General features: G+C 39.3%; 2 protein-coding genes across 3 annotated transcripts; one reads left to right on the forward strand and one right to left on the reverse strand.

Annotated features, from left to right (window-relative positions):
* The first annotated feature begins 4804 nt into the window (after window positions 1-4804).
* MRPS22 (mitochondrial ribosomal protein S22) lies at window positions 4805-10557 on the forward strand. Its single transcript, XM_065074387.1, has 8 exons — window positions 4805-4962; window positions 5177-5328; window positions 6054-6218; window positions 7344-7487; window positions 7974-8057; window positions 8646-8791; window positions 10001-10109; window positions 10371-10557. The coding sequence occupies exons 1-8, from the start codon at window positions 4851-4853 to the stop codon at window positions 10461-10463; spliced, it is 1005 nt and encodes a 334-aa protein (XP_064930459.1). The 5' UTR covers window positions 4805-4850; the 3' UTR covers window positions 10464-10557.
* A 459-nt stretch (window positions 10558-11016) lies between these two features.
* Window positions 11017-27695, reverse strand: COPB2 (COPI coat complex subunit beta 2). Of its 2 annotated transcripts, none has more exons than XM_065074385.1 (22): window positions 27429-27695; window positions 25896-26033; window positions 25213-25299; window positions 23380-23506; window positions 22141-22289; window positions 20747-20893; window positions 19372-19471; window positions 19093-19235; window positions 18675-18874; window positions 17987-18097; window positions 17640-17728; window positions 17449-17555; window positions 17015-17158; window positions 16188-16318; window positions 15702-15909; window positions 15358-15468; window positions 14293-14507; window positions 13938-14030; window positions 13678-13858; window positions 13467-13535; window positions 11826-11918; window positions 11017-11362 (listed from the first exon to the last, which is right to left on the reverse strand). In XM_065074385.1, exons 1-22 carry the CDS (start codon window positions 27429-27431, stop codon window positions 11267-11269), a joined length of 2742 nt encoding a protein of 913 aa, XP_064930457.1. In that variant the 5' UTR covers window positions 27432-27695; the 3' UTR covers window positions 11017-11266. The 2 variants fall into 2 exon arrangements, with proteins under 2 accessions (XP_064930457.1, XP_064930458.1); XM_065074386.1 differs by having other exon boundaries at window positions 11826-11915; window positions 27429-27585.
* Window positions 27696-27789: the final 94 nt, after the last annotated feature.

Consider the following 27789-nt stretch of genomic DNA (forward strand, 5'->3'; position numbering starts at 1 on the left):
AGGGGTTGTGTGGATTAATAAAATTGGCTATTATGAGAAGAGGGTGGAGGAAACAAAATTTTGCAGTTACCATCAAACAGGTATTAGAACAGTTTATAACTAGGACAACATGCTTCCGTGTGAAGTAAATTCATTAATAAAATAATTAAATTAAAATAATAAAATTATACAATGGTTATAATGATACTTGAATTAAAATCATGTCTCCAGGCTGTTTTGGGAGAGTGACAAAATAGGACCAAGTATAACTAGTAGACACATCTGATTTGGATTTTTATGAAGCCTTTGACAACAGGCCAGGCTATACACATAATAAACATCTAGGTTTAAACAAGACAGTCTAGGTTCCAGAATATTCTGTCAGGTGTCAGGTTTCAGTGAAAACCAGGTAAAAGTACAGTTGTGAGAGAAAGGTATTGACTACTTGTGTTAGTAACACGCGAGGATGGAAAAATTACGATTAACCTTTGAACTGGAGCGTGCCATCTCCTCCAAACATTCCTGTCCCCTGAGAACGAAACAAACCAACAAATCTACCAGGATCCTTGCCCCGTTCTTTTACTGTGGAAATAAAGGTATCAGGTATGTCCCTTCCCGCCCACGTGTAGCAATTCGTGCTGGACTCCAGATTCAGTTCACGATGCCCTGGTGAGTGCTTGGGTTCAGAAGAACAGGACTTCAAATAGTGATGGAATGAGAGGGAGGTTAAAAACTGATTAAGAGCAGGGAAAACAACAATTACTTAGATGCTACCTTACTTTGAATAACACTGAATATTTACTATTTTTTTTTCCTGACAATTCATTTTTAAGATACAAGTATTACAAGAGGAGAGAGGTAGAATAAAATTTATTTGAAAAATATGGACTTAATTCAGAGCTTGTTGAAGTCAGGGAAGGACTTCCAATGGCTTTAATGGGCTTTGGCTCAAGCTGCTACAGGGTAGCAAAGAAAACAATATAAACTGAAGTGGGATTTATATCCCTACTATAAATAATGTATGTAATCTCAATTACTGGAGGCAGTATTTGTGTATATCTAATTTATCATTATTAAAGTGAGATTATGGCAGCTTTATGTGAGACGGAGGCAAATCTAGGTCATTACTGAAAACAGTTCATTTACATTATCCACTGTAACTACTCAGGCACTTCCATTCTTCATGTTTAGAATCTCAATCTTGCCCCCCCGTGGCCCACAGGAATATAGCACAAATGCACAGTATAAATTTGTCTGACTGGACTGAAAATTAAAAATCAAGAGCAGGTATAATCCTTTTTGTTTTGTTATTTTTTCTTTCAATTCTGAAATACAAATATCAGCTACTGAAGGTACAAATAAATCCTAGAGGGACATTTGCTCTTCAACTTGTGCTTACTATTAGCACTTGCTAAGCTGTCAGCACCAGAGAAACAAACATGGAAGACTTCAGCACAATGTTTTTCACTCATTCCCTCTCACTAAGGATACTTATGTAGGCAACAGAATGTAGCTGTTCACACAGCATGATAATAGCTACAGCTGAGCTCAATTACTTTAGTTTCAGTGAGCATCGCAGTTATTATTGTAAAAATGGGCTTTGTCCACAGGACTACCCATAACTCTGCCCTTGGAGCTAAGCTGGGCCCAGCAGCCCAGGATAGAGTTCTACAGCCACAGGGATCTGTCGCGACTGCCAAGCACCAAAAGGAAATTTTAAAATGAAACAGCTTAATATGGTCTTTAAGATAAAACCTAGCCACTTTGGTGTATTAGCAAAGGCTCATGCATCGTCATCATGACCCTCACCATCAAAAAAGCTACCCAGGCCTCTGGATGGCAATGCCAATCCATGGCTACAGACCTTAAAAGGCAATTCCAGATAAAACAATAGCCACTCCCTTAAACAAAAGAAACTGGCAAATAAGATGCTTGCAAGTAACATGCCTGAAAATAGGTAATCATATTACAAACAACCACCCCCATAATTTTAGAAAACAAACAAACAAAAAACCCCACTCCATCTATGTACATGGGGAACCAAAACATACAATATACTATTCCTTTACAATTAATTTGATGACCTAATAAAGCTTGTGTCACCTTTTCTACTTCAGCACCCTCTGCCTTTTCTGTGAAAAATGATTTCTCTTCAGACTAATTCATGCAGGTTTAGTAAAACCAGCTTCCAACCTGGTCCACTGTGTCCCTCCGAAAAATGTTCCACAGGATTGCCAAATCCTTTCTTATCAGGAACAAGAGAACCAACCATTAATTTTAAAAAGGTTGTGTCATCAACTATGGACATGTACACAGCCTCAAAGGGTTCACTCTGTTGTTTCTTATAGCAGTTGGACATGCAGTTACTAAACCTTATATTTTGTATTCTTCCTTCCTAACAACTTCTTACTACTAACTCGACATATTTATTATTCAGAAAGCCTGGTAAACTACAGCCCCTTGTTTTATCAACTAAAAAGACAGAGCAACAATGAAAGCTCCTAAGCTCCACATTCGCCTTGTCTTTCCCTGAGATGTTAAGCAAACCAGTTCCCTCTCAGCAGCCATCTGATCCTTTTGCCCTGCTGAAACTACCAACAAAGAGGAAATTAATGCAAACTGTGAAGCTGATTTTGTATTGACACGTTTCCAATAGATTCCAGGCTGAGACCACCAATGTGTTTCACAAGGGACATCAACTCATCGTCAGATGGTTGCAATTTTCCAACAGCAACTGTCCTGGGATGAATTCAAAATACTAACAAAAGCTCAGAAATGTTCTTTATTTCATTACCAATTTTTACACCACTGATTCTTCAAGCTGGTGTTGTATTTTTAACTATACCAATATAAAACATCCTACTTAAATTGGTTACTTCAGGGCAAATATAAACCATAAATAAAATATAATAAACCTATGCAATATACATTTATTTTATTTTATAAATTATGTTAAGCTGCTCTACTTCCATCTACAGTATGGTTAGCTAATATTTCCTTTCATCCCACCAGCCAAAAGGCTAATCCTCACAGCAGCTGTTACTACTCCAGTACAGAATGACTGTGAATTTAACCTCTCCTGGATATAGCCTAATAAATTCTGTTGTTTTTCTAAGCACTTCTGTGAATTAAAATGGACGTTGGCTTGCCATCCAAATTCATGAACAGGTCTGAAGTGGCTTTTAGGCAAGTCGCCAAATAACTTCCCAATTCCCATATAGGGTATTGCTCTCACTCCAGAGATCTTCCGAGCAAGAACTGAAAAACAACATCGTCTCCGTTTCCTCAAAATGATCTTTCATTTTCTTAACATTATTTAAATAGATTAAGCACAACATTACATTAAAATAATGTTAAGGGTTCATTTGCACTCATCGATTCTCAATGACTTTAACTTAATTGTACCAATACAAATATGAGAAGAATATGTCCTGCTGCAACCTGACAATGCAAAGGCCAGGATATTGAAAAGCTTGAATATAAAATGCAACCCACCACATGTGTTTGGATATTGAAGAAGGATGAGGATGAAGATTTATTACTGGAAACAAATAAATGTTACATCTGATGCTTAACTTTATGCTAATGAAAACCAATATGTTCTCCAAGACTCCCAACTCCATTCTCAATAGCAACATAATTTAGACTTTGATTTGGAAAACGCAATGAACAACCCACCAAGCTTTAAAACAACTGGAAATTTACAGAATTCAAGCACGTTACTTGTGTTTCCACATCTTTCCTCCTGGAGATGACCCATTTCTTGTTTCAACAGCAAGCCATCAGCCAGCTTGCATCAATGTGTGGCTTTGAACGCTTTAAAATTCGGAGTATTACACAGAAACCAGTCTGCTGATAACAGGTTTTATTTTTGTTTCACACGCCTCTAACCACAACCTGTAAGACTGACATTCACAATAGAACAGCTAGAGGATATAAACTTCAAGGAATAGTAAACTTCCAACCCGTTGAAATAGACAAGGCTATAAAAAGTCGGTTGTTCTAACGAAATAACATGTCAGTTTCAGCTGCATACCGGCCTCTTCACAGCCATTAGATCCGATCTGCTGTATCTATTGGATTAAAAACAAAAATTAAAAATTGGGTTTTGTGCTTGAACACAGTTACTTGTTTTCCATCCTTTACAAAAACGTTAAAGTTCTCTGAACATGGGAAGGCTGAACTCACGACCACCAACGGCAAAGGCTTGTCCTACGAGGCCGAGGAGGCCAGTGCCGTGCAGGGGGACACAGGTGCTTCTCAGGTGGTACTTTCAGACACAGATACTCCAAAGTTCCCCCAGCCCATGGGCCAGACAGAAAATCTGCCACCTGACAACGAGACCGCCCTTCCAGTCACCAAGCAGAGCGACACCTGAGGTTTCTGATGTTGCACGAATTCCCGCAGCGTCGCCGGGGCCCCGGGCAGAGCCGCCCCGCCGGCCGCCAGGACCGCGCACACCCGCCGCCAAGCACCGGCCTGAGCTCCGGGCGGCTGCAGCTCACCAGCGGCAGCGTGTGAGAACCGAGAAGCTGCTCTTGTTTCCAACTGCTTTGTCTCCGCACTGAGCAGGGACACCTGCGGGTCTGAGCCCCGCTCGCTCCCGGCCGGCGCGCCCTCACACCCGCCGCTATCCCCGCTCCTACAACAGCGACAGAACGAGCTCTCACCCCAACACAGCCCTCACCTCCGCCTCGGCGGCGTTTTAACAACACAAACGCATTGGGAGCGTTTTATCTGCCTTTCCCCTCTCAGCTTTCCTCCCTCCCTAAGGCGGGGTCGCTGCCCGGGGCGGCCGTTCCACCCGCGGCCCCGCGACTCCGTTTCCCGGCCTGCCCCGGTGGGGCGGAGCGGGAGGGGGCGTGTGCAAGATGGCGGCGCTCGGCTCCGCGGCAGCGCAGGGGCGGCTGGCGCGCGCGGCGCGGGCGCTGTGGGGCTGGCGCGCGCGGCGGGGGCTCGGGCAGGACGCGGGGGCCGCGGCCGGTAGGTGATGGATGGGGGGACACGGGGGAACCCCCGCCCGGGTTTGGAACCTGCGAGCGCTCGGCGTGGTGCGCGCCTGCGGTTCCCGGAGGGCGGGAGGGGGCAGCTGTGCCACGCGGGGACTTCGTGGTAAGGGGGGGGGGGGGGGGGGGCGGCCGCTGTGCCCCCCGCTTCTCCTGCGGGCCCGTTAACGGCGTGTGAACCCCCCGAGCAGGGAAGGCGGCCCGGCCCGCCTTTGGGGATGAGGCCGTGCAGAACCTGCTGTACAGAATGACCGGGCTCAACCTGCAGAAGGTCTTTAGGCCGGTGAAGAAGCAGCTGAAGCCGCCCAAGTACAAGCTGATGACAGAAGCTCAGCTGGAAGAGGTGAGCTGCTCTGCTTCGGCTTGAAATGTTAGCAAAACCTTTGTGACATTCCATATTTCTGCTTCATTTAGTGCTGCCGTCGAAAACATTTTGTTTTCTTTCTGTTGTTTCGGGTCATTTCCTAGATTAGTGAAAATCAGTGTTTCTTCACTTTAAATAGTCAGTTCTATTTATCCAGTTGTTCCTGTTTTTTGTGGAATATAGAAAGAAACAGGATACTATTTTTTTTTTCCCTCTCTAGCGAAAGGTTCTGTTTATTATTCCCTTAAAATTGTGTTAAATGTCTTTATCTGGTGCTGAAGTTGTAGCCCTGGGAATTCTTTCACTACTTGTTTTAGTTGTTGTCAGACTGGTCCAGGATGGTGAAGGGGCCAGTTCCTCTGTGACCACAATCACAGCAATACACTAACTGTTTATTGTTCTTCATGCTCTGGGGGGAGATTGACCAGAGAAAAATACCCGAAATAAACTTGGTGTTTGTAGTAGTATGTGTATATTTTAATTCTGGAACTTCTTCTAGCCATTTGCCCAAGTTACAATAGTGGTATATGTGCAGTTCATCAGCCTGGAGATTTAATTAGTGTATCGCTTCTTCTCAACTGCAGAAAAAAAGTATATTAAAAATGTATCTCTAAATGAAAATATTTGACTCAAAATTGTATGCTAGCTTTCCAACAGGATGATTTTTTTTAATTTTAAATTTAATCTACTGGGGTTTTTTTAAGGCCACAAGAAAAGCCATTGAGGAAGCTAAAGAAAAACTAACCATGCCCCCTGTTTTGAATGAACGGGAGCCAATTGATGATGTCTTAGCAGATGATAAAATCCTCGAAGGAACTGAAACTACAAAATATGTGTTTACAGATTTAACTTACTCTATTCCGCATCGTGTAAGTAACAATATATTAATTTAAGAGTTTTTAATTAATAATTTCAAAATAAGCTTTAGGTTTTAATAAAATCTAGTTATAGCAGTCTGCAAAAACGCTGATGAATTCAGTCTGGTACCAGGCAATGCAAGGACACGTATTGCTAAATGTTTGCTTCTAACTTATAATGATAAATAATTCCAGTGCTCAAAAGCAGATGAGGCTGGGAGAAAGATGGGGGGAAGGGAGAGGAAGCTGTGGGATAGCTAATTATCTATCTATCTATCTATATTATATATCTGTATATAGTTAATTATATATCTATGTATCTTCTATACTTCCTAGAAGCTTTCTGTGGGATGGGATTACTGAGTACTGTGTGTAGTCCAAAAGATGGAGCTACTTCACAGTTGCAAAGATCTGGTGAAAAGTTGAGTAAATGATAAATGAATTCATGTGAAAGCTGTGAAGAAACAGTTGTCAAATGAAATTGTGGAGCATAAAGAAAACAACTAGATTTCTTTGTACTGTGAAACATCCAGGGTGTCTTAAGTACCAGTAATAAGAGGCTTGAAAAATCCTTAACAATAGTTATGATTCTGTGAAATCTCCGTGGTACAAACATGTACGTAGTGATGATCCCACGAAATGAATTGCCAAGTCTTACGTCTCTTATTCTGGGAGCTCTCCCCACAAACCTGCTGGTTTTTCTTCTGCCTCAGTGTATTGAAAACTTCCTCTTTCCTGTCTGCAGCCCTAGATCAAATAGGCTTGTGAACAAAAAGACACTGGCGTTCTTAATCAAGTGTGTATTATTAAATGCATAAAATGAGGCCAGGAGCAACCCTAACTCCTTTCTTTGGTACTAGTTATGATATCTGAAGTTCACAGAACTGTAGCTTTTAGCGTAGGCACATGCACAGTTATGTCATACAGTAAAATTAAGAGGCAAATGTAGCACTTTATTAGCAGGTACCAAGGGAGAAATGATGAATTTAGTGCACAGCAACAGTCAGACAGAAACTGCTTATTATTGTGGGTTTAGGTATAGAGGGACTTTTCCAAATATTAATCTTTTTTATAATGGCTATAAAGAGAGAAGACTTTGGGAGATAATGCCCTTTTTATTTTTTTACGTTTTTTCAGGAGCGTTTCATTGTAGTTAGAGAACCAAATGGTGTATTACGCAAAGCAACCTGGGAGGAACGAGACAGAATGATACAGATATTCTTCCCAAAAGAAGGGCGCAGAGTTATCCCCCCAGTGATATTCAAGGATGAGCACCTTGTGGTAAGAGCTTCCTGGTTTTGAAAACTGACCATTTTTACTTGCTTATGCTCTCATAGTGAAACTGTCCTATTTAGACAGAGGAGCTCTGAAAAGCCAGTCTGCTTGTATGTTTTAAGCTGCTTGAATTCTGTTTTGAACAGTTATCATTGTAACTTAAAATACTTATTATAAAGCTCCAGGTTGGGACCAGGTAAATCCAGGCTAGGTGTAAATATTCTGTCATGCTGTAAGTCCAAATTTAATAGTTACACATTAATGAAATGGTATGCTAATCTAAAAATATTAAGCATGTTTCAGAAACTGAGAAACACTGTATTAGTCTCATCCGGGCAGTTACTACACTGTTATCCATTTTGCCTTGTGACTAAGGCGATACTCACTGGAAGTTTTGCCCAGACCAGAAATACTGTGGCTGCTGTTTTTATTTTGGATAGTTGGAATGGTGTGATACAGAATCTAGTCCTGAAATTTGCACTGTTGTTTCAGACCGTGTTTCAACAAGACCGTCATGAGGACATCCTTAACATGTGCATTGCGCAGTTCGAGCCAGATTCACCGGACTATATCAGAGTGAGTTCACTTTTTGCTTTTCTAATAATAATAATATTAGTGAAGAACTTTAGAGTTTGTTTTGTAAACATACATATTACTTGGTGAACGGAGTTGTTCATAGGTGTTCCTTCCCCTCCATATTGATTACCTGTTATCCTCATGCTTTTGTTTTTCCTTTCCCTTGAATCACTGAGAACGTACCTTCTATTGGGCAATTTTTCAAGTACCTTTTCTTCAAAGTGAAATTTCACCTCTTTGCTTTAGGGCTTTTTTTCTCCTTAAAGAAGAGCTTACAACTTGACAGCCGTGAAATGAAAGTTCAGAGGTTATGTCCCTGCCTCCCACATTTTCAGTACATAGCTAGTATTTACCTTTCTCTTAACATAAAGGTGTCCATGCCTAAGTGCTAAGAACTGGGTTATCCCAGTGTTACCCTGAGTTACACCAAGTATAAAGCTTTAAGGTAGCATGGTTCAGCCTGCGGCTTACTCCCGCACTTTACAGAGGTCTGAAAATGGATGAAAAACTCTAAATGAGAGGTAGAGAGGAGAAATTGTCATCAAAGTCTATTTGTGTTAATGAAATGGCAACCTTTTCTGTGTATAGGTTCATCATCGGACATATGACGACATTGAGAAACATGCCAAATATGATCTGCTCCGTTCAACAAGACATTTTGGAGGAATGGTGTGGTATCTAGTAAATAGAAAGCAAACAGATGGCTTGCTAATAGATATGATCAACAGAGACTTGTAAGTGGTGTTTGTCACTTACTAATTCTGCTTACATAAACAAATAGAAAACAAGTTACATTGTTGGAAAATAAAACCAGTATTTCTCTAAGATTATACAAGTTTTAATTTGCGTGAAATTTTAGGTTAGCTGTAACTTTTAGCCATATAGATGCTGAATGTAAGCACCAACCACAGTCCATGGAGTTGCAGGCTATTAAGCTACTTTTTTTGCACGAATTAGTCTTATAGTTCTTGGGTTTTTGTTTCCCCTGTAATTGTCATTGTAGTTCCAGCTCTGGGGTCTACTGATCTTAAAGCCTAACAATTTTATATTGCTGAGCTCAGTTTTGACTTAAGGTTGACACCATCTGGGTTTTAGACCAATTTCTAAGTAGCTTAGGAACATATAGATACTTTCATTTTAAATAAATGGATTTCCATAAGATATGCTCCTAATCTTAGTCAAAACTTCCTGAAGTAAACAGTATTTACTTGTTCAAAATGTCACTAAAGCTAAGAGAAATTTGTACAATTAGAACTCCAAGTTGCAGTGGCGGTGGCATTCATTCCCTAGTGTTGAAGCTAGAAACTCTTGACAGGTGGTCCGATCTTACTTTTGAACCTGAGGATATTAAGAAACACAGGGAAGTTCCAGTTTTGGTTTTGGTTTTGGAATGAAGTTGTTAAAGTGAAAATTAAAATATCTGGGAACTTTAAATTACCCAAATTAGTAGCAATTTTGCCTGCTTGCCCACCCGTGTTTCATTTATGCTTAGGCTTATGTAAAACAACTGTTCCAGTTTTAAGTTCAGCTTGGGGTTCAGTGTCACAAGATTTCTAATATTACTTCTGTAAAACACGCTAGTTACTGCAGTTAGTGTCAGAAAGTCTCTCTTTGGCGTGGTTGTTCCAGTAAATACTTGTTACTGGGTAATTAATTGTATTTTAGAGAGAGATTGCAGCTTGATCACTGCTGAACCATACATCAGACTTAAGCTGCAGTATGGATAAGTTCATGTACCTTACTTGGTGCACATCGCTGGTTCCATGCTTCTGGGCTTCCTTCTCGTGCAGAGGTTGCCATTGCAATAGGTGGTGGGATGCCTGTTTAGCTGTATCTGCTGACTCTATGCTCAGTGAAAGCAGTTTATGAAACCACAAAGTACATTTTCTTTAAATAAGTATTTAGAGAAAGTAATTTCTACGAACAAACCTTTATTTGTTTAGGCTGGATGACGCTACGTGTTTAGTCACACTGTATCATATGCTTCACCCTGAATGTCAATCCGCAAAAGAAGCTAAAGAAGGGAAGCTCCAAGGAGTTGATCTAATCAAGGTATGCTTTTCTACTCTAACAGTACTGAACTAGAGAAGGCTTTTAGACAGCATAAGCCTATTTATAGTCTGAATTTCTTTTTACCTTAAGAAGCAGTTACTTAACTAGAACTGTTATACATACCAGGTTGGGTTTTTTTAAACTATGTATATTTGCACCAGGATTGCAAGTGTAGCTGGCTGATCTGCCACTGGAAACTGTAATCTCATTATGCAACTATGCTCTTAATTGTACATTAATCTCTCTCCTGCCATGTTTCAGGTATTTGTGAAAACTGAATCACAGAAAGAAGGCTACGTACAACTGGCTCTCCAAGCTTACCAAGAAGCAATGGCTACTTCTACAGCTTCATGAAATAAAACTTATGATGAACTAGGGTTTAAGCCTGTTTATAAACACTCTCTGTACAGGATTCCACAATAAATACTTTGGACAACTGTTCTAGAAATTTTTTTACTAAAAATAATCATTGCAGCAGTTTGTTACTTTCAGAAATCCCGTAAATGAACTTAGAGCAGTTGTCATCACTTTTGGTTTGACATAACAATATACCCTGAGTTTAATGACTTTACTGTTGCATGTGGAATCTTAAGAATTGCCCACAATTTAATTATTGAAGTAAGTATAGGGTCTGGATAGCTTCATTTAGTAAAGTGTAGAATACCACATCTGTCCCTTAAGCCATACTACTGTTCTGTTAGATTTTTTTTAAGCTAGAAGTGTTATGTGGAAGAGTAACTGAGCTACTGCTTGTTAGCAGATAGACGCTAAATAGCACAGTGGAAAAGTAACCATGTACCTAGGAGTAGAGGCTAAGAAAAGTCAGTTGAAATACTAATCCTTGGCTACTCTGCTCCTGTTTGGTTAAGAACAGCAAAATTACTAGTAAACTGAAAATCAATGAACAGAATTTTTAAAAGGGTTTATTGAATTACTTGATAAACTGAAACATTTTTTTAGCATGTGCTGGAGCAAGCCTACACCTTGAATTTCAATATACTGGAAACTGCTTCCTTTTGTACAGTTGCTGGGTCTGCCCTTCTTTCTACAAGTACATGGTCCACTTTCAGTATAAAAACCAGATTAACTTGGAGCACATAGCCCACACACCTTCATTCCTTTGTTAGGAGTAAGTGATTTGGTCATTAAAAATACGTTCACTCATCTAAGATCTCTTCATCCAGATTGATATCTGTGGTATCAATATCTTCCAGGTCCAGGTTATCCAAGTCATCTTCTAAGTCCAGAAGTGTCTACAAAAATAAGAGACTAGATTATGGAGAGGCTAATATGGTACATGTTGGCCAGCTTATGTGATGTATGACTGTATGATGCATTTACACATTCTGCAAAACACATGCTTAGGCAGTCAGGTGGAACAGCTGTTAAGATCAGCTGCAGAGAGAAGCTGCCTTCTTGGTAAGAAAGTGTCTCAGTTGCCACTTTTTGCCGTGTTTGACAGATTTGGACTTCACCCTTCGTTCCTTGTAAGACACAAGGCTGCGGGAACTGGGCGATCTTACCCAGTACAGTTTCTGTGGACAGCAGGATGGGATCCATAGACTGTACTGGTCCTAGGCTGGCTGGGGCTATTAACATTGAGAGGGACATCTTCCAGTAGCATAGTTAAATCACATTGTTAGTTGAAGTCTTTAGCCTAAAATGAATTTAGTGCTTGTACTACATTCCTCCTCTTCATAAAATATATTCCAGTACCTTTTGATCTCTTGTTGGAATTGGATCAGAATTCTGCAAAACTGTCTTCATCACTTCTGGTTTAGCAGATGGAACTGGTTCTTCAGCCTTCTTCTAATGAAAAAGAGATTCCTTGAAGTTCTTCTGAATTCAAATTCTTTCAACAAAGGCAAGTAAACAACAGCAGGCCTATCATTCCCCTCGCCCCGTGGTTCTCTTTCAAAGTTTCCCTCAGTAATTCTTGAGTCATATCTTTACAGCCAGTAAGTGGTCTAGTTCTCACACCACTGGAGACTGTTTCCCATCCAATTTATTTAAAGCAGGTTGATGGAACTGGTACAATGAAAACAACCTTCAGAAAGGATCAGTTAATTTCAAATACTGAAGTGCTGTTAGAAAGGAAGTGATTTGCAAGGTCCGCATCAGGAAAGAGATGAGGTTACTTGAGACTGTCACAGAATTTTAGCAAAAACTATAAATCTTAGCACTGGTGCTGGTCTTCGTGTTCAATACCTTATAATGGTTTAACACCTTTATCTCTTCACTGCTGCACAGGTTTTATTGCCAGTTAATAACATCGCCGAAGGAATAATACTATTCTTTTGAGCATAATTAGATAACTTATATAATTATATATAATTATCTCCTACAAAGCTTCCCAACTTTTAAGGACTTCTATGCAACCATGAACTGAATGCGAAGATATGCTTCTAACAGAGGTCTTGTTTTCACCTAATGTAAGCCAGTTCTAATTTGTTTTAGATAATTTTCACAATGCTATTTCTGTATTGTCTTTAACCAATTTGCACAAAAGTTAGATTTTGCTTTAATGATACTTGCTTTGATACACAAGAAGCAAATAGTCACTAAAGCTACTGGGAAGCAAGCTAACTTCTCTGAACTGCCAATGAGTTTTTGCAGCGGATCTCCTCCAAGGGAAAAAATACAGGGACAGAATGGAGAGTTGTGACTTTCTGTCTCTCCCTCAGTTTCCACTGCAGTTCTTTCAGAAGTTCACAGCCTCACTGTCTTGAAGAAACTCTCATATTCTGATTTTCATGTCCAAGTGTACAATGTATTTGACACGAGCAAAAATCAGAAGTTGTCACCTTCTGTTTAAGCTCTGAAAAGCATTTTTGAAGTATTTGTTTCAAACGTAAGGTATAAGCATGCCCATCAAATCATACCTTCTGCATAATACTTGGACAACAACTGAGATGGTAAAAAAAAAGAATCAGTTTGAGTTACTTCAGATATTGATTAGGACGTATTTTCAAAAAATTGAGCAGGATTCCTAGTCAGTTCATTATTTAACAGTCCTATTTCATAACCATGCCAAAAACCAAATAATATAAAGCATTGTTAATTGCCATAATACATGTTAGTTTCCAGGTTCCAACTATTCTGCTTTTAGGAAACTTGCAGCAGTTGAGGCAGTGTTTGTATGTGCAGCTTGAAAAAAGGAACAATTTCACAGTCAAGAAGCCAGCAGTAGTTACAAAATCAGATTAAGAAGAGTCTGAGGCAAAAGAACATGAAACGCAGTCAAGCCAGTAAAAGCAGTAATTTGTCCGTTATTGGTGAAATGTTCTCCAAGGTAGATGTTACTGTACAACAAAGTTGCCCCCTTCTTAGAATTCATCGTTTAGTACAAACACTGACCTGAGGTGCCACTACTCCAGTAGGCTCAAAGCCTTTTGCTTCTTCAAGTATGTTTCTTTCTTCATTTGGCTAAAAGAAAAAAAAAAATCAGAACCCACAAAATGTACACTCATGGAATGTTTAAGCAGCTGCACTGATGTGCGTAAAGCTGATTTTACACAGCACCAAATGTTTGTTCTTCTAGAGAAAAGAATTCCCACTTCTTACTTACAGTGACAAGGGGGTATTCCCTGGCTGGCCGCAGGTCAGCAAGACTTTGTTTAACATACTCTTCAGCAACAAAAGCTTCCTTCAATCCAGGGAAAAGATTTTCATATTCTGTAGGATCAGCAAGGGACTCAGCAGCTTTTTGATTGACTTTAGAGAGATTCTCCCGCCACAGTTTAACAACCCTGGAGATGCAAACCGTGTTTGTTATATACAGCTACTTTTGACAACACTACTCATGCTCTACATATGCTTTCAAGTTACCTTGACACTTGGCTTGGCAAATATGTCCGTGCAAGAAAAGCAGCTTCTGGGAGACGTCCAGTTTTAATCAGGAGTTCCAAACATGAATCAAGCCTAAAATATTTTAAAATGTGATTTTAAGCAGTAAGTTTAATAAAGATAAATATTTTTATTAGCTTATCTGTTTATTTTATGACACTAAAGTGCTTTCAATTTCAGATTTTTAAAAGTAGCAGCCATCATAAAATAGAATCAGCTCTTCTGACAAGGTAATTTCTTTCTTCATTAAGTTAGCTGTAGTTAGCCATCTGAAGAACCTGAGGTTCTTCGCACTTGGCAAAGCACAACAGAACAATCTGAATCTCTCGTTACTTACTTTCCCTGCAGGAAGTAGCTCATAAATGCAACGTTGTTCTTGCCATCTTTTTCTGCTCCTTCAGCTAACTTATTCACCATGTTAGCATTTCCCGAAGCTGTCGCCAGGAGCAGCAGTCCCCCGTAGTCTTGTGCATGGTGGAGACACTCCTGGGCTAAGCCAAACTGGCATTTACTAATGGCAAGCTCAGCAAGTTGCTTCCATTTCTGTTCTGACTAATAGTACAAAAAGGAGAGAGAGAGAGAAATAAAACAAACACCACCACTACCACCACACCAAAACAAGAAATAAATGACACCTCATTTTTGAACAGCATTTAAAGATTTCTCAGAGCGTTCAATACAAAAAGGTAGGTGTATTTGTGAAGGTACTGTATCCCATTGCTACACTTGTCTTCCCTTTCACATACTAGGATTACTGCAGCTCCTCCGCATGGCAGAGTGTTACGTGCAGATCATTACACACCTATATACCATTACATAAAACAGTTTTTCACTAAACACAGAGGAGGTAGAAATCACTTTGGAAATTCAGACAGCAACAATCTCTTAAAGAAAGCTCCCAAGTTAAACTTCGCAATGTAAGAAAGATATTTGTGTCTGTAACTAAGTTAACATCCTTTATCGCTAACTTCATTGTTTTACAATGGGAACAACAGGATCAATTCTCCGAACAATGGCTGTAGGACAAATCACTGCCTGTCAGACTTCCCGGTGCATCAGCCTAAGTTTGCCAAGGCTGGAACAAAAGCCCAGATGGTCAGTCCTGCCATTCCTCCTCTCTCTGTTCAATACTGGAGATTAAGACTTGATTCTTGGCTCAAGATTTGCAGTCTCCGGGAGTTCCTGTAGCTTTCTGAGCACACAATATTTTTTCTGTCCCCATCCAACAGCTTAGACTCCTTTGAATTACAGGCAGAAGAGCTTCATCAAGGAAGCTGGAGGGCTATATGCAGCGTTTACAGAGCTGTACTGCATCCACACATGCCATTATATTCCCTTACAGGGCCTCTTAGACTCATGCTAATACTCAGAATTAGTATGAATCACCAAAAATAATATTTACCTCTGCTTCCACTGCAAGCTGATATGCTATTTTTAATTCTCCAAGTTGAAGAGCAAGTTCAAAACGATGCTCTGGATCCGTAGATACTGCGAGAGCTTGTTGTTTGAAGCCCTAAAATAAAAATCTCAAAGTCAGACTGGTCTGTCAGGTTGAACAGCACCCTAAACATTCTAACAAAAGCACTCTAAACAGAAGGATAGACTATTCTCAGATAAATGTGGATGATTAACAAGAGTTGATGCTTACAGATAAAACAGTCTAGTTTTGCTCAGCAAATTCAAATAGAAATGTGAATAAATCTACTTATTACGTTTTTTTTATAACTAAAAAAGTAGTTTCCTTGCCTGTTTTTCAAGAAAATGCGCAACTCTCGTTCTCTGTTCTTTTGGAATCGTGGGAAGAACTTTATCAGCCATACCGAAATCTCTTCTCATCACCGCAGTTTGATATTCAAGCACTGAGACCAGCAAAGAGTAGCTAACAATGTTTAGCTCCTTATCACCCAAATAAAGTCGGTTGTCCTTTGGGATATACCCCAAAAGATACATTGTTCTGAAACAAAACAAAGAATATTCCTCTTTAACAGATCCACTACTAGTCCATAAATAAGCCCAACAGAATACTCACATGAAAAATTCTACTTTTACTGTATGTACACTTCCAGATAGCACCGTTTATTCCCTCCAAGATTACATTACTGCCTCAGAATATACATTAGCATAATATGTAAGGAAAAGTAGTAATGTATGGCAAGGTGACAAGGCTCACCTTGTCCTAACTTTGTCAAAAAAACCTTTAACACTTGCTTACAACCCAGTGCAGCGACTTACCTGTCTAAATGGGCAATAGTGACAATTTCTCCTCCAACATAGTAGTTGAGTCTGTTCACGGAACTGGTGTAAATAAAGCAGTCGCCCACCCACAAGCCTGTTTTCACAATCTCCTGAATCTCACCAAGAACCTGCAAATTAAGTTCAATTTAATTAGATACATAAAAAGGGACTTTTAGATAGCACTAAGACTATTACATTTTCAAATTAAACCTAATATTCTATACTTAAGTAAATAGTTGGACAAGTTGCAAGAGAGTTAAGATACAGATAGGAAGTACTTAAATAATGCTTTTAGTTTTGTAAAAATGCTGTCACATATGAAATGCCTACCTTAATACTTAACCAGTTACAAATTTGGGAAACAATCACAAAACTAAGTGTTAAAAAAAGATAACCAAAGACAACCTTCCTGTGAAATTTTTGTTTCTGACATTTCAAAGGATGTTTTACTTGTTTTCTAATTTCAGTAACATTTCAAAATTTGGAAACTGGAGAAAACATTTAAACTATGTAAACATACTATCCTAGTTTGTGCTTTAAAAACAACCTCTGTAACTCTGAGAGAATAGTATTAATAAACAGATGTCTGAAGAGAAACACAGGCATCAAGGTCTGTCACACTGGGATTCAAACAGGGATGCTCTCCCCAGGGAACCCAAATAAAATGATGAACAGTGTTCCTGAGGCAGATGTATATTGTGTGGTACTCAGTGTTCTGGAAACTAAAATTTAATAGGACTATGGTAAGGACTAAATTTGCTATACTCTGGGAATACTTGCTTCAATGAGCTCTACTCCTATTCCATTTTTTAAACAGAAGGTACCTCAAAAGCATCTTCAATTCCATCTTCAGTGACACCTTCATGTGTTTCTTGGGCTGCTGCAACTTTTTCTGACAGGTATTTCAGAATGAAGAATGACTCTTCCGTAGCAATGCAGACAAGCTCACCCGAGTCAGACCAGAAAATCTGTATCATCAAAATCAATAATGACACTGCCTTAGAGACCTCACGTTAAGAAAGGAGGATGTATAAAGTCAAGTTAGAACATGCTAACTCTAACAGAAGCTTTAGGACCTGAGAAGCCAACACATAAAGCAATTTTTTCCCCTTCTACTACAAGACTAGAATAAACTTAAGAAGTTATCACATTATAATTGACAGCTTGGCTTCATTAAAGGAAATCAGCAGTCTAGCGAAATAAACAAAATCAGTAAACACAGACAGTTAAGTATCTTCAGTCCCATCTAGAAACTTACGTGTTTGGGCTGAATCTCAATTCTGCGAATCAGTTCTGTGTTTTCCCAATCATAGAATGCCAAACCATTAACAGATCTGACCCCCAACAGGAAGCCACCATAGATGCCTGCAAGAAAATAAAGGTGGAAGAAATCCACAATGTGCAAAGAAAAAATGTGCCAAGATATCTGTTTTAAAAGTAAATACTTACCTTCTGCTCCAAAATCAGGCTTGAATGATTTCTTCTCTTTGAAATTTTTAAATATCTTTACAACGCTGTTGCTCTCCCTGATCGCATATCTAGAGATCGTATTGTAAAATAAAAAAGTTTAAAAAATTATTTGGCTTCCAAAGTAGGAAATTACTAAGATCATAAGCTTCTACAAAATAACTGCATTTAATTTACCTTCAAAAATTAGCAGAGTGCTACAAATGGAAAATTTTAAAGCAGTTATTGAAAGTTCATTATCCACACAGGCCAGTTTAAGGTTTGTACAGCCTGAAAAGTAGCAGCAGCAAATTCAAATTAATACAAAGGAAAAGATCTGCAACACTTACTCTGAAGAATCATGTGCCCAAGCAAACTCCTGAGCAGAACCAAAGCTCTTGTTTCGCAAAGCCATGGCTGTGTAGATAATGTATTCACCATCACCACACACTACTACAAACCTAGAGAAGGAGGAAGATGCGTTTGTCAGACATCTGTGTTCAGTTCAACAGGCATGACCAAGGAGACAAATTAACCAAAAAGTTAGAGGCCCCTAGCCCAATCTAATAACTGCAAATGCAGATAGAATAAAAGAGCTTCATATATTCCAAAAGTCACTGGACTTTCCTCTGCACCATGTTGCTACCTACTTGCTATTCTGTCTTCCTTCTGGACAATACTGAGCAACTCTTGTATTTTACCTTGTATCCCTTTACCTGTTCTTTTAATTTAGCTTATCTGTCAACAACAAACAATCCAGGAGAAGTGATAAAATGATGTGGTTTGATGCTATTACCTTATACAATTTGTTTGCATACTTCTTCCACTACCTAGAATGTCTAACTTGTCTGTTTAAGCAGCTCTTACAGGTGCAGATCATCTATCACTCTGACTTTACAATGCCTTGCTCTGATACACTTGTTCACTCAGCCACCACCACACACGCAACTCATTTTTTTTTCATTCAAAAAGTTTTCCAATATTTAAAAAAGAGAGAAATCAGAAGCACTTGAGTATTTTGTGCTAAAAATCTATTACCGTCCATTAGGGTTGTGCTGAATTGTCTGAGGATAGATTTCGCAGCTCCCCATATCTTTCACAGCCAGCGGCAATCTTTCTCCATCTTTGATTTCAGCATCTCCCATAGCTTTTAAGTTAGCCTGTTGGACTTCTGAATGTTTAGCCCAAATAATTTTGCCATTTGCATCCATGGACATGGCAGGTTCTTCACGACCAAGCTAGGAAGTGTAGCATAAGAATTTAGCAGATGGAGAAAATACATTCCTGATTTTCTCTGCAGTTGAACATATCTAGTGAAATACCCTGGTTCTGTCTAAAAATGCCAATTAAAAAGCCAATTTTTCAATATTTTACATATTATCACAGAATCAGAAATCAGTTGCTCTGTACACATAGTGATGAATCACAATTTCTCATTTCAAATCGTTAATTGTACCTTAACAATAATGCTGCCTTCATCATATCCCAAAGCCACGTTATTGGATCCTCTTAAACTGGCCACACACCACACTCTCTCCATACCATAGTTGAGGGTACTTTCCAGGCGGTAAGTGCTTGAATGCCAAATGCGCACAGTTCCTAGAGGAAAGAAAGAAACTCATGCCTTTTATCTCTTCCCTCAACGCAAGGGCACAAAGTGTGTAGTCACACCACAAAAATAGCTCTCCCGTAAGTTCATCCCCTGTCCTTTATATATGAGAAAGTGGGAAATTACCATCTTCTGAGCCTGTGATAATGATAGGCAATTCAGGATGGAAGCTGACACACGACACATTTTGAGCATGTCCTTCCAGTGTTTGCACACATGTTTTATTCTGCAAAACAGAGTCAGGAGTACAGGTACAGATAATAAACACAATGCTACAATTTTTACGCTCCTTTCTTAAAAAAGTGTCCCCCCCAATCCATATTTCTCTAGATTTCTTCCAGTACCATTTGTTTCCAACTTACTCCAACAACAGCATTAGACATTAAAAACTATGTTTGTATTGAGTTAATTTATACTCCCTAAAGGAAAATATTTATTTCCCTTGACACAGTTGTTTTCCTCTATTTTCGGACAGGTTTCTGCCTAGAAGATATGCTTTCTCACAGCTATGCAGCACAACAGATTAAAGCAAGATAGAAAGCAACAGATTAAAGCAAGATAGAAGGCAGAGTTCACTGCAACAAAAGTAAAAAAAGGCAGAGCAAAACATTTATCTGAATCTAATTCCAGGTGAAGACAGATCCAATATTGTCTTTGTTAAGAATGTTCATTCATACAGATGTGAAAGAAAAGTCTACTCTGAGAAAACTGAGATTAGGCTATGGAACTGATGCATACAGCTGTACCTGGTGGCAAAATTCCAAGCACTGCTATTTATCAGTCATTACTGCAGCACAGACAAATTAACAGCGTTAGCTTTAACTCTGAGCTTGGATTTACTCTAAGGCAATGTGATTTAACAACCAGAAAGTATCATCTAACAAATTTTGTCTGCACCTTCTGGCCATTTATACACAGGAAGCTCTAGGTTTCTGCAACACAACTGGATTCTTGGATTTGATCTGTCTTTCCTGCAGAGCATTCAAACAAGTCACCTCACAGCACCTGCAAACTGTCAAGCAGAGGCACACGCGGGTGTTCGCACATACACATGTGCTTGTGTAAATGTGCGTAGGATGAGAAAGGAAAAAAATCCATAAGAAGGAAAAGGAAGGAAAGAGCTGATACATGAACAATATTTACATTTGAACATAGAAGAGGAGCACCTTAATCCACAAAAAAGTCCAAAAAGCAGGTTACAAGTCCAAAAGCTAGGTTACAAGAAAAAAACCTAATACTAATAATAGAAATCTTCTGTCAAATTTAATTCCACTAATTAACTTTAAGGTTATTTAAATTCACAGCAGATTTGCTCAAGGGTTAAAGTATTTCTTTTTAATGAAAAACACGTCATTAAATATTTCCCCCCAGCTACCTTCTTTCCAAGGAAAAATGAGAAATATCTGTGGGTGTATTGAAATCCCTTCCCTCTTTTTCTGTTTCTTCACTAAAGGTTTTGCTGTGGCAATCTGCACAAAAGTTTGAGGAGCTGAGCACATACCTGGTAATCCCAGATCTTAACCAACCGGTCATCTGCACCTGAAATGAGATACGGCTTGTCTCCCCCGCTGTAATAGTCAATGCAGTTTACTCCTTTCTCATGGCCTTCCAAAGTAAAGTTGGGTGATGAAGAGCCAAGCTGCCACACCTTCCCAGGAGAAAAAAAACACACACCAACCGCTTGTAGTTATCAGGCTTTTGCATCCAAGTCAATCTTGCCAAAAAGATTAAGTATTCAGATGTAATTAACAATTCCAAAGATACGGAGTTCCACAGACACAGTTGTTTTCTCAGGTTCAGAACACTGCTTATCAAACCACCAATCCTCCCCCCAACAAATAAACAGAAATAACATGACAAGTTGTACACGCTGTGCTCACATCTCAATGGAATTGGTTTCTTCTAACTTGTTTGTTTGTTTATTTTTAGGGACATAACACCATATAAGACACTGTTTGTAAGAAGTAGTATCTGTTTATGAAATTAACTAATAGACCTAGAAAAAGCTATCCACTATTTGTGCATGCACCAGTTGCTCCCAACTGTATCCTGAATTTTGTTCATTTTTCTTTCCTTTTTTTTTCCAGTTACATTAAATGAATGACAAATCACATGCTAAATGAGGACTCAAAACTAATCAAGTTAAGTTGTAGGTATACTGCTATTTTTGCACGATCATTACATCAAATCAACATTTACATGCACCTAATCTCAACATCTGAGGATATATTAAATCAAAACTGGCTTTTTACAGCTAGCATACTGAAAAATTATAGGAAATGTGAGGAATTCTCACTGTTCAGATAGCTGTAAATCTATAGTTACAGATATTTAGTAATAGTTTCATAGCAAATGAGACTAATCAGCATCTACCATGAGAAGGATAAAGACACCTTTGGAAGCAATTCAATACATAGACAGCCAAGGACATGAAAACAATGGAACAAATGCCGTTACTAATTTATTTTTAAAAGCACACAAAGGCTTTATCCACTATATATATATATATATATATATATATATATATATATATATATATATATATATATATATATACACACACACAAGGTTTCAATTATCCAAAACTCCTTATTGACGGGATAACCACTACCCCTCCCCAATGTTTGTGTGTAATCTACACGGAAATACAACACAAAGTTTAGAGAGCCACATTTCAATGAACAGAGATGACAGGTAATCTTATAAATTTACTGAATTACTTAGCAAGTAAATAGTAACTCGACCAACGTTCAGGTCTATGTTCAATAAGAATTCTATTATTGCACCTGCTTTTAAGAATTCTGACCCATTTTCCACAAAGCATTATTGGTTTGTGTACTGTGTCTGATAATTATTTAATGACTTTAAAAAGAACCCAAAATACAGTTTCTGTACCTTTATTGTCCTATCCAAGGAGGCACTAGCAAACTGGTTATTGTCTTTTGGGTTTATAACAATCTGCATGACATAATGGGTGTGTCCTTCAAACACCTGAGAGCAAGACCATTTTTTATCCCAGTCCCAGAGTTTAATGAGCATGTCATCTGAAAAAGAAAACCAAACAAACCAAGTTTCAGTTAGTTTAATATATTCTGATACCTACCTCATTAAATTACATAATCCTTAATAACTTCAAGTTAAAGGCTCGCTCATCTCTCCCCCCTTGAAAGGAGGCACTGCTAACACTCAATATATTTTTCATCTGTAAGCTTACAGGTCCCTCTTTGCAGAAGGGCTATAGAGAGTACAAGTTCCTCAAAAAGATTGTCCAGTAAAATGGTGATAAAACTAAGTAAGAAATAGACCTGTCTTTGAAAGGGAGATTAAAAATTATATTAAGGTACTGAATTATTAATCTTAAAATAGTGAGCAGATATTAAGAAAATGGACTCACGTTTTCTCCTGCAGCACCTACTCTGATGAGCACCAAGGAACAGGCAGCAGATACAACCAAGCTGCCCTCCTAGTATCTTTATTTCAGGTGTAAGTGTATCAGCTTCAATAGCAAAACACAAAACTATATGGTGCTTCTGAGTCACAAGGCCTTCTGCATTCTTGCAGAGCTCTGCCTGCACTAGTAAGGTTTCCAGGAATGAAAAGGACCGAGGAGCACAATCAAATTGTTCTTGAGCAAGATCTGTTGGGATACTGTGATCTTCCAATCCCAAGTAACATACATTGCCTCAAATACTGAAGAACTTAGTAGTATTTGGGGAAAAAAAAAAACAAAGTATCTGTTGCTTCAAGCTCAATTGCCAGTAGAAAACATACTCCCTACCGTTATGTCATTTTTTTAAAAAAACAGAACTTGAGTGTGGCAAACTCTCAAATAACAGCTAAATTGCACATATATGAACGTTTCCACCGGCAGATACTAAGCAACAAGGTTCTTTGGTCCTCTCTGACAAGAATGGAAGCTACTATATTTCAAATTTTAAGTACAGTTGATGTTCCATTAAAAAAACATGAATGCATCTGGCAAAGAAATAACATGAAGTTACAACTGTCATGTTGGCAACTAGCTCAAGGATTCCTGTTTCAGCAGAAAAAGACAAAACACATGCAGTGTCTCACCAGACAGAAACCTAAAAATAGCTGGATAATAAATATAAAAATATACCAAAGAACTCTTACCGCTGCTTGTCAGTATGAAAGGCTGCGTGGGATGCACAGCAATACAACGAATATAATCTGAATGTGCTTCAAACATGTGAACCCTTTCCAAGGTGTTATAATTAAAGACTCTAATTTGCATGTCATCCTGTGAAAGGGAAGAAAAGTCACTATTAAAATAGGATTCTCTGTATAATGCACCTTATATTCAATGTAGGTAGCCAGAGAAAACATTCCAGCATTGAAGAGCCTCTAAACACAACGTTAAAAACATTGCTAATGATACAAATTATACTTTGACTCAAAAGTCTATAAATTACCTAATCCTATTCCAAGGCATTTATGAAATGTAAAAAAAAATTCAACTAAAATTTCATTTTTAAAATACATACTTAAAATAGTGTTTTAAAATTAAGGAAAGTGCAAAAATGTTTTTAAATTATTATTGCTTCATATGAAAATGAAAAGCAACAAAAATGCTAATGCTGTGGGGCCAGGAGAAAAGTTGTAGCTCTAAGGCAAGTAGAAAGGTGATTTCAACTTTATTTTTTAAAACTGATTTTTTTTTCAGGGTGGAGTGTGGGGGCAGATATTTTTATTTCAGATGCAGTATTATTAGAAGCAGTATTCCCAAACTTTTTTAAAAAAGAAAACTGAAGAACTATCTGACAAGCAACAAAAAAAATCAGCTAAAGCTTTCAGAAGTGACCGTGATTCACAAGGCCATTAGAATAAACAAAACACTGTGAAAAACTCTATGCTCCTTATTTTATCCAAAGCATTTAGTTTTTCTCTTTCACACACAGGCCTGTCTAAGCAGCAACACCTACAGAAAACACCCTTCAGAATGTCAGAAAAGGACAAGTATGTTATTTTGAGAGCAGCCTGTCAGCATAATGAGCACGGAGCACACAGAATACGTAGTGACTAATGTTGCATTTTTCTTGTTACTGTTTAAGACTCAGCTCTGTTGCTGAAAGCAGCTGTCTTGCCCTTTTCTTGCCATTTCTTGCTACTGCATTGCAGCCTCCCTCGGGAAAGGTAGGACAAGCACAGCTGCACATTGAATCAGATCAAGGAACAGATCCAGGTGAAATTAAGTTGATGAAAATAAAAATGGAGACTAATTTTCATCAGTTACTAATCCAGCTCCCTGCAGGTGTTTGAACTCTTGTGCTGTCAAAGAAGGAAACAGTGCTAACTTGTGAGCACCTGAAGTAACTGGGTCACAAGAGAATAAGACAATTAAATGACAAGAAATTTTCTGCTCTGTGTATAAGGGAAAAAAAAAGTGACAAAAAATTTTAGGCATTGCCTCAATTTAGACCAAAAAAAATTAATTCCATCAAAAAGAAAGCCATGTGACCAAGATGAGACTTAAACTATTCCTCTCAAACTATTCCTCAGTGAATAAAAGCAAAGTATTTTTCTAGAGGTAAAACTTCAAAAAACTTATTTTTAATATAGCCAAGAACAAAAATATAGTGTAACTTCTAAGTCATTTTACCTAGAATAGTCAATGGTTTCACCTTAGTCCAAGTAGCGTTACAAATATTTAGTCAAAACTGGGTGCTGAGTGTGTTCCCTGGTGACAATAAAAGTTGAATCTAGATCTAGCTTGCACTACATGCAGAATTAGCCAACATATTATATTGCTCTCCTTTGAAATGAAAAGTTTAAGTTTCTTAGCTTCCTTAAAGGTAAAAATTTCTGTGAAACTACAGTGAAATATTCCTTTCTATTCTACAAATTCACATCAAATAATATTACGAGTTGATGTACAAAGGAAACGCATGAAAATAAACTAGAGAAAGTACTACTGCATATGGAAATCACAAGATGATGACAGCTTACAGCTCCTGTAACAACCCAGTTCTTTCTTGCCACAAATTTGGCGGCTCTCACTGGCAGGTCGCACACTTCAAAAGTCTTCACCAGAGTCTAAAAAGAAAAATAATAAGTTTACAGCACTGGTGAAAATATCCATTTTGAAATCAGCTCTGTACCTTAACAGTGTCCAGTATGTTGCCTTTGGCAATGCTCCAAGAATTCTACAGCAGTCCACGCACACTTTTTAAAAGGAACATACCTGTCCAGGAAGGGAGATACTTGCCTGCTCTGTTCTTTTAACATCATCTTTATGTTCTCCCTTCATTCTTAACCCAACTCCACCTTCAAGTATTTTTGAAGGTGCTGCCCAATTTCAGCTACACTTGATAGACAGTTCCTATAACCTTTACAAATACAGATGTCAGGTACAAGACAGAGGCAACTAATCTGCCAGAAGGAAGAGTTTGTAAGGAATCCACAAAGGAGATAACTGTTGAAAAATAAATCTATAGGCAATGAAACACCATTGAAGACACAGCTAAAGATATTCCTTGTCTAATATTATAGTGACTTCCGTAATAAGACCGGAATAATACAGTCAGTTAGCGGCAGTACTTAAAGATTCTTCTTGTGTACCTAGTATTGAAAAATTTAATTTATACATCTGTCAGTAATGAAGATTTCATAATAAAAAACAAAGTGATCACCTGTGTTTCATGGTTCCAAACACACACACTGCCATTGTAAAGGCTAGCCAACATCCATGGTTCTGTGGGATGCAAGTCTACACTCTTCACCCGGTCAGACCGAGCTGTTAGTTTCCGCTTTATATCAAGTCGGAGAGGCTAAAGAGGAAAAGAATTGAGAGCAACAAGTCACTCAACATAAAACTGGCACAGAAATATGATGGAAGAAGGAAAGCTGAAGTTAAACCTTACAATAAAAGGAGGCAATCCTGCTTTTCAGGCAGACAGAAGACTACTACTCTTTTCTATCCACCTGCTTATCCGTTTTTATAGGGTTTCTGGAAACATCACATCCCCACCAATGGCAATGGGTCCATTTAATTTACTTTCGTGAAATGTTTTCATACCAGAAAATATATCTCCAGAACAGCAAAAGAAAAGCTGCACTGTACATCTTCCTGGTGTCCCTGAAATACTAAATCAAAGCAAATGTTTCTAATACAAATGATAAACAATCAATCTTCCTGCTACTTCACCTGAGAAAAAACAGCTGGAAAAGCCAGTTATCGCACCAGAACACAACAACAGTTGCCCATTATCAATTTATTTCTATTCACAATTCCAACATTAAGTTGTAGAATGAAACACTGTGTTGTAAAAACCACAGGGGAAGAAAGTTTGTGACTTTCCCTTAAAAAGAAGGCCTTGATTTTCTACTCTCATCACTAGCAATGTAAAGCCAGATTATTTTTAAAAGTATGAAGCATAGCAAAGTGATTTTCTAAAAGATTTGGGGCATTATAGATTCTTTAGATGCACAAAGACAGTTTAGCTCACTTAATGCTGCTGACATTTAATGTTAGAGAACTGAATGGATAATATCTGAACAAAGAATGCTGTGTGTGCTCAGCAGCAGAAACAGACTAATAAAACCTGCAATTCAATATGTTAAACGCTGCAAGGAGAAAAAGATGCCTAGCTATCAGGTAGTGCCCGTGACCTATGGATGTGACATCTGACAGTATAGAATGAACTTATGATTTATTTCTACTGCCAGCAATACTAGAAAAGTAAGCAAGATTGTTACATGTGATTCTGAGGTTATCCTTGGAACTGCTTTTATCTACTGCCACTAAGGACCACACTATGGCTGATCTACGAGGTTAACTGCACCGTATTCAAAACCCTTGGGCAACCGATAGGTCTGTTTGATAAATCCTACGGGGGTAGGACAGGACCCGGCCGGCCCGGCTGCTCGGCCTCGGCTCCGCGGGGCCTCTCGCTCTTCATTCCCCTCTAGCTCCGCCGTTTCGCTGGCAGCGCCAACCACAGCAGCAGCTGCGTGGTGCCAGGCTGGGCTACCTCATCGAGGCCACGTAAAAACACCTCAGCGTGGATCTTCAAGCCTCCTGCACCGGGGCCGGCCCCGCGGCACCCACCGGGGCAGCCCCCAACCCAACCCTACCCGCACGGGCCGCCGCATCCCCGCCCCGCCGCACTCCCCGAGCAGCCGGCCTGGCTCGACATCGGCCCCGGCCCCGGGCTCGGACTCACCATGGCCCCGCGGAACGGCTGAGGTGTCCGTCGCCCGGGCCCACTCCCACCTTCCGACGTGGAACTTCCGCACCCTCCGTTCTCGCGAGCGCCGCACTGTATTCCCCCCGGCCTCGCGAGAGCGAGGCGGCCCCGCAGGCTGCCGGGATATGTAGTCGGAAGTGTCCGGGCTGAGCGTCGCGGGGCAGGCTGGCAGTTGTAGTTGCCGGGAGCAGGGCCGCGCGCACCGTCAGCTCCGCGTGGCTGGAGCGGCGGTAACGGCCGCTGCGCGCGCGGCGGCAGTTGGCAGCGCGGCACGCGCTGCGCCTGTGGCAGCCTTTGTGCACCCGTTGCCGCGTAGGGAGGCGGTGATCGTGGCGAT

Source organism: Columba livia, chromosome 9 (assembly GCF_036013475.1).
Source record: "Columba livia isolate bColLiv1 breed racing homer chromosome 9, bColLiv1.pat.W.v2, whole genome shotgun sequence".
Taxonomy (NCBI): Eukaryota; Metazoa; Chordata; class Aves; order Columbiformes; family Columbidae; genus Columba; species Columba livia.